The 8,046-nt window shown below is 35.5% G+C and overlaps 1 protein-coding gene across 1 annotated transcript; it reads right to left on the bottom strand.

The window, feature by feature from the left end:
- Positions 1-215: 215 nt before the first annotated feature.
- On the bottom strand, positions 216-2,007 carry LOC133668044 (exopolygalacturonase-like). Its single transcript, XM_062087787.1, has 4 exons — positions 1,873-2,007; positions 1,400-1,708; positions 772-1,287; positions 216-440 (listed from the first exon to the last, which is right to left on the bottom strand). Exons 1-4 carry the CDS (start codon positions 2,005-2,007, stop codon positions 216-218), a joined length of 1,185 nt encoding a protein of 394 aa, XP_061943771.1.
- Positions 2,008-8,046: the final 6,039 nt, after the last annotated feature.

Raw genomic sequence — 8,046 nt, 5'->3', positions numbered from 1 at the left:
TATGATTTATACTCTTTTTGCTTCTTTTTTTTATACATAAGATTGAAGATTTATTGAAATTAAATTGTAAAAGAAACCAAGCGATCTTGTATTTAAAATTAAAATAATAAAATTTTATTCATCTGTTTAATCAAAATTACAAGATGGACTTCTCCATCTAAAAACGAGCCTATAAATGACGAAACCAAAAGAATTTCAGATGGAAGTCCCTATCTTCAACATCCGGGTGCGCTCATTATCCCAGAAATCATGGGCTTAACGTTAGAACATAGGGATTTTGCAGGGCCGTCTGGTCCGCTATATGCAAGTTTAATGTCAGCAAGCTCCACCTTCTCACATGGGAAGCCACTGCTGCAAGCAATCTGCACAACAACCGGAGTTGCGGAAGTTCCCCTTATATTCTTAAAACTAACACCACTGATCTTCACTTTTGATGGAGCCTGCAAAAGAAAAAAAGAAAGAACATTAAGACCCCAATAGACTTTTAGTAATCTCCCTAGCACTAAGGAACATAAAAAAATTAATATGCTTGTGTAGGCGTTCTTCAGAATTGCATTATGGATCTAGCATGATGCAACCAATTATGGAATGCAGTGCACAACATGTTTGCTTCACAGTCAATACTATGAATTGCGTTGAAACATTTTTTTTCATAAGATGTAAAAAAGAATTTGATAAATTGTGGAGTGTTTGAGCCACGAATTGGGTAAAATATTGTCACAGTAATTTAGTACTGTGAAAATATCCTTATGGTAACAGAAAAGGCAATACCTTTAGACTGCATTGGTTCCATGGGCAATACACTTGATCTATGATGACAGGGTTCTGGACATTGTTCATGACAATATCCTCAAAATGCATGTTAGATGCGACACCACCGTATAAAGCTGGCCAAGATTTTATTCTAACGCCATTTGTGGTATCTGAGATGGTGCAATTCTTGACAAATATTCCAGAAACAGGTTTCTCATTGGGGTATTTCCCTAAACTTCCAACACTGATGCCATGGCCAGGTCCACATGTTACTCCTGTGATATGTAGTTCTTCGGTGCCATCTCCCACGGAGATACAATCATCGCCTGTGCCAATTTTTGAATCGATAATGTAGATCCCAGTAGATTGGCCGACATGGATTCCATCGGTGTTTACACTGTCACCAGGTGCACTCACGGTAAAATGCTGGAAGGTGAGGTTTTTGCACCCCAAGACGTTAACATGAAAGTTCTTGCTATCTTGACTAGTTATGTCTCGGACTAATGCATTGGTGATGAAATCGAACCTTAAATTCTGATCCATGTTAGAAGCAAACAAAAAGCAAATGATTAAAGAAACTTTGGTAGTGCCATAACATATAATTAAAAAATAAGGAAATTAGGCTTCATAATGGTGATTAGATTACCATTGGGAGGCTGTCACAATCTTTATCTTTCTGACATGTACTTTTGCTCCACGCAGCCTTTCCCTGCCCATCAAAAGTGCCGCTTCCCGACAATGTAAATTTATCAACGTGTTCGAAATTAACCCAATGACCTCCTGAGAACTGATTTGGGTCAACCGGTGCCTTCAACATGCCATCAACTTGGAGCTCAATCGCAGCCTTGCAAGGACCTGCTAGAGTCAATTTCCGTAACGAGTATGTCCCACTTGGAATAAGAACTTTGCTGGGGTTTGTTGAAGCACAAGCATCTTTCCAAGCATTGGTTAAAGCCTAAAAATGGAAAGAGAAGGGAAATATATTTAGAGAGGATCAGTAGGTCTCAAATTCGGGTGTTACGTTGAAAATCTAAGGAAACGTAAATAAGTTCTGACTCGAATACTATATATTCAGTTTTTAAAATCAAACGCATGCATGCGAGAAAATATATAAGATACCTCTGTGATATCTTTACCGGCAGCACCATTTTTAGTCACATCGAAGACACCTCTTGATTGGGCTTTAGCAGTTGATGCTAACAATAAAAATAGTGAGACTGATATTACTGCTGAGGAGACAACTTTCAGGCCCATCTTTTTGTCAGCTATGTTGCTTTCTTTCTTCAATACTCTAGGAAAACGAATGAATTTCTTAATCTTCCATGTCGATCCTTTATACGGCGAGAGGGGAATTCAACACCACTCGTAAATTTATCAAGCAGTTGATGAATTTTGTCCATGTTTGTGCAAGGTTGTAGCTTTGCCATTCAATGTCATTACTATTATTAGCTTCTCTTGCAATATAGCATATCAAAATGTTCTAAGAAAAATCTATAAATATCGATCACTCTGTCCATAGAAACCTAATTTCATGCAAAGATTTATTTAATTTAATAAAAATTCTGATATTTTTAAAGATTTTGTTATGGAAGATGTTGATTCCATTTTATTTTATTTTCGCCCTTGAAATAGTATATAATAAAACTTTAAATAACATCAATCTATATATCAAAAAAACATTAACAAGATTCTAAATGCTTAAAAATAAGTTAATAAATATAAAGAGAATGAAAAGAAAATGAAACTTGAGACAAAGGATACATAAAATTATAATAATAAAAGATTCATAAAATATTATTCATGCCTTAACTACTATTAAAAAAAGTACAAATTCTATCAAAATATTTTATTACATAAGCATTATATGTATTTATTTCACTACTACATTTACTAGTTTTACCGATGGAATTTTCTATCGGCGTGACATTACCATTACCGACTAATTTACTGACGGAATTCGTCCATCAGTAATTCCATTTATGTTGCCAAATCTATAAAAAAAAAATTAAAAACTGATGGTTTTACAGACGAAAAATATGCGCAAAAAAAAAGTTACCCACTAGAATTATGCTGACGGAATTATTGTGTTGGCATAATTTCATCGGTGATAATGGCATATGCAATAAAGTTTTTCCAACTCTCTGGAATATATCGACGGATTGAGTCTGTCATTATTCTCATAGGTAATATACCGACGGAATGATTCCATCGGTGATAGTGGCATATGCAATAAAGTTTTTCCAACTCTCTAAAATATACCAACAGAGTGATTCCGTTAGTAACTCCGTCCGTGATAATTAAAAATATATTTTTTTAAAATAATTAATATAAAATTATATAAAATTCAATTATATAAAAATAAATTATCTTAATATAAAAGCCAAATATTCATTACAAATTTGGGTGTTCAAATAAATTTAAACTAAAATAATGGTGGTGTAGGAAGAGGAGGCTAGTCGTTTCCGAGACCATATGGCCAAAAAATAGACACGCACGTATCACCCATCTGTAATCTCATATCCAATACCATTTGGCGGAGTTGTTCATAATTCACAAAGAGTTGATATCAATCGTGAGCTCCCAACGGTTGAGACACTATGGGCTATCCGCATGTTCTCGACTGTAGTGGTGGAGAGTCCATACACCTGATTTTTATCGGGTCCACTAGATGATCCTGCCTTCATCAATAAATATGGCTTGCAATCTAGGTGGGTCGAAGGATCGTCCCCGTATCCCTCCCTCAATCCTTAGCGAGTTGTTTATATTGTTCATTAAAATGGGTCATCTGATCTTGAATTCATTAGTCTAATATCGCCGCAAACTTTGGAGTTTAAGTACTCAGAACTGATTGTGAGCATTCAACGATTGAAACACAACTGGTTGTCCGCAAGTTTTCGACTGTAGTGTTAAAAAATCCATACACCCGATTTCTATTGGGCCCATTAGATGATCGCACCTTAAACCACAAATCCATATCGATATTTGAATGGGTTGAAAGATCATCCCTATATCCCTTTTTCAAACGATTCTTATATTTATCTTGGAAAGAAAAATTAAATTAATCAAATTGAAAGAAATTATAACTTAATAAAAAAATAATTGAAAACCAACAAACCACAAAATATTGAGCTTGGCTATCTACGAGCATAATTTCATATAAGAAAAATCTATATATGTCGAGCATAATTTCATTCAAAGATTTGTTTGATTTAATAAAAATTCTTCTATTTTTTTTGAATATTAGCTTTCCATTATTGGCATGTATACAATTAGAGTATGCAATACATACCTAATATGAGTCAAACCCTATTGAGATTTCTAGGATTTAGTTTCTCCAAAACCTTCTTGTTATTGTTTTTATTACAATCATTTTCCGGAGAGAAGTGATTGAGAATAATGGATATTCTGGAGATCCTAGTGTGTGTGTGTGTGTGTGTGTCTATATATATATATCAATCACCATGTCCATAGAAGCTTGAATTCGATGCAAAGATTTGTTTAGTTTAATAAAAATTCCTTTATTTTTGAAGATTTTGTTATTGAAGATGCTGTTTCCATTTTATTTTATTTTTGCCTTTGATATAGTATATAATAAAACTTTAAATAACATCAGACTTTCTAAATTATCTCTCTAATCTATGAAAAAAACATTAACAAGATTCTAAATATGCACCCAAAAAAACACTTGCTAAAAAAACAACAAAGTTCAATTATTTTTCAACTCAATGCGGAAAGATGAAATTAAAAACAAAACTAAAATCAACTCTAGTTAGCATGTCAAACATACAACCATAATTATGAGACTAAGGTAACTCAATAAAAAACAAATCAAAAGAATATCATGAAGCCTGATTCCCAACAAATCCTATGCAAAATGGTAGAAAAAAACAATTAAAAAGTAAGACAAAAAACAACATGCAAACCCAGTTAAGCTCAACAAAACCCGCTACCTAGATCAAGCAAATGGAATAACCCAATTATAATATCAACTTAATCTTGAAAAATAAAACTAAAAAATAATTGAATTAAAAAAAAGACTTGAGGCAATCTCATGGCTTAGACAATGAAATTAGGTTAACCTGGTAGAAAGAAATAGAAGAATAAACAAAGCCTAACTTCTTCTTTTTAAAAAAAAAACAATTGTCGAATGATGAAATTGAAAAAACAAATCAATGAAAAAACATCTACCCTAAAAAAAATAATTGATATCAACTTAAGTTAACTTTTCAAACCCTTGACCCGTCAAATCAAAATCATCGTATCGGGAAAAACACAGAACACAATTCAAAACTAACCACTTGGTGAAGAATGAAAATGGAAAAAAAATTAATTTTACATAATAACCTAAAAAATAGCAATCCAAAGAATGAGGAACCAAATTTAAAATATTAAAAAAAATTGAGAGGAGAACCAACAGTTTTGGATTGAATGATGAAATTAAAAAAACAAATCAATTTAACAAAAGCATCCAAAACAAAAAAAAAATAACAATCACAAGAATAGTGATTAAATTTGAAAAAATTAATGAGAAAACAACTTAAAATTTTGGATTGAAGGGTGAAATTAAAAAAAATTACAAAACATCCCAGAAAAAAAAATAGCAAACAAAAGAATGAAAAACATATTTGAAATGACAATAAAATGAGAAGAAAATTGTTGCTCCCCAATGTTTTACCCCATTTTTCAAAATTTTAAAAAAAAAATCTACTTTCAACGCGTAGTTTTTAACGCACTCATTGAGTCGATGTTGATGTTGCATTTTTTTTCAAAAGTCAAAAACACAAAATGAATAGAAAAAATAGAAAAAATGCATTTATATTTTAGTGATCTAATTGTAATTGTGGAAATGAGAAAATTGATTTCCAAATTGGAAATCCTCTCAACAAGCAGCCCAAATTTTAATCAAATGGTCCATAATCAATTTTCTTAATCCAAGGGCCCATATTTCCTTGCTTTGCCTCTCATTTGATTTAAATCTCTACCAGTGGATTTCAAGAATTTATATCTACTACTCATTTTATATAAATCTCACATCAAGGACAACTACAATTAAACAAGCAACTACTCATATAAATTTCTTCCAATTAGACATACAAAATTCAGTTATTGCTTAACATGTTCTTCCAAACACATATAAAAAGTTCTCACAAAACTCAATAACAATGTTATCAACATCTATAGTTTTGCATTTTTATTGTCGCACGTCAAAAAATCCGTGCGGCATCGGCTGGCGATTTTTCATTTGTCGTTACGTTCGCTTGAATTTGATTGGTTCATCGGAGTCGCCACCTAGTAATTTATTGAGGGCTACTAGGAAACCTGATATACTGGTCTTGTCAGAGATTCACAGGAAAGGGACTGGTTGTGGTTAGAGAAGGTATTAGCACCCCTAACGCACCTTACCTCAGGTAAGCTGCTTCGCGAACTTGATGCGTTTTAAAAATAAAATTTTAGCCCAATTCTAAGGCTTTGATAAATCAGTTATTAATTCCCAAAATATATGTAGATACATGTTCTATATTTTTATGGGAAATACAACATGATTTTTATCTGTCCTTTAGATATTTGTGCATGTAAATTAAAATATTAAATTCATTTTTTTCTTTGATTCAATAACATACAAAAAAAAAAAAAAACACAAACACACACATCTCTTTTTTTTATCATTGTTTTATTTTTCTTTCTTTTCTTTTCTTTTTTACATCCACAGTGCAAAATACAATTTCAAAACAAATAAACAAAAAATTACATTAAAATTACAATAACAACCCCAAAACAATTTGGAATTTACAGGGAACACCTTCTGCAAGCCGAAACAGTGTTCAGCAGGATATCTGGGCGCGGAACAGTGGCGGCGCGTCTTCTCCAAGCGCCACCGTCACTGGCGGCGCGTGGGCTCACGCGCCGCCGCGGGGGGAAACTGGAAACAGCAGGATCTGGCTCAGCCTCTTCTCCTCTTCCCTTCCTCGCCGGCGGTGACCTGTACAAACAGCAAAAAAACGCAACCAGCAGGTCTGTTTAGTCCAGATCCATTCTCAGATTTTTTTCCTTTTCAGATCTGTGAACCTCTGTCTTCTTTCTTCTTCTCAGCGTGCTGTTCCTTCTTCCTGCTAGTGAAGAAGTGGTGGTGCTGTCGTCCGTGGCAGCTGAAGCTGCTCTTGAGATGGGGAAGGCTGTCCGATCTTCACTCCTCTTGGCAGATCTGGTGGGTGTCGATGCTGGTGCTGATGCTGGTGCTGTTGCTGAGGGAAGGAAATGCTGGAGGCGGCTTCAACAAGGAACAAGGGACCCCTGTGTGGCTTCCGGTTTTGGGAGCCAAAAATCCCAATGGCAGGGTGGCGGCCAGAAATGAAGAGATGCTATCTGCGGGGTCTGCTGGCCGGGGCTGAGAGGGATTCTGGTGAGGGGATGTGGCTGTGGGTGCTGTCGGCTGAAAATGATAGGAAATGGGGGAAGATCGGCGTTGTGGGTGCAGGGGAGAAAGGAGCTGAAGAATGGCGCTGATTTTTTTTGTGTGGGCAAAGATGGGAGGAAAATCTGTTGAGAGGGAAACAATATTGGAGTGGTGGTCTGCTGTGGGAAGGAGATGGATGTGTGGGGGCTGGAGGCCGGCTGGAGAGAAAAATCAAAACTGAAGGGGGATAACCGTTTGGTTTGTTTGGCTGAAAGAGGGGATGAGCGGCTGGAGTCCAGGGGGAAGAAGCTGGAAATCAAGCCTATGTCCGGCGGCTCAGGAAGAAAAAAATAGAAAAATCCCCTCACCTCCTTCAGGTGCAGGGGAGAAGAAGAAAATCCCAAATGGGCTGGGGACCGTGGCTCCTCTGCACACTGCTGTCGGGGGCCTCTCCAAATGGAAAATCCTCCTCCTGGTGTAGCTGGGGATGAGAAGAAATAGAGGTTCTCCCTTGTGAGAGGGGCCTCCATTGTCGGCTGGAAACAAGGAAAAGAAGACCCTGGGTGGGGGCTGAGTCCCTCATTTTCAGCCGAAAGAGAGGGATCAAATGGTCTTGGGCCAGGGGGAGCGGTTGGTTTCGGGTGAAGAAAAAAAAAGTTTTTTTAGTTTCCTTTTTTTGTGTTGTCTCTCCCTTCAATATTCAAAATTCCCTATGCATAGGCAAAATATTGTTTGGGCCTCAAAATTGATTCTCAACTTTCTTTTTTTCTAAATTTTATTTTTCTAAATTTTTTTGTATTTTTGAAAACGAGCAATATCAACGTCGATTCAATGAGGAAAATCAATGATTTTAAAATTAACGCGTTAAAAGTTGAACGCGTTCGAAAGACCTTTGAAAA

This window comes from Populus nigra, chromosome 11, assembly GCF_951802175.1.
Source record: "Populus nigra chromosome 11, ddPopNigr1.1, whole genome shotgun sequence".
NCBI lineage: Eukaryota > Viridiplantae > Streptophyta > Magnoliopsida > Malpighiales > Salicaceae > Populus > Populus nigra.
The sequence above is the reverse complement of the archived record's forward strand: the minus strand, read 5'-3'. Positions and strand labels throughout refer to the sequence as shown.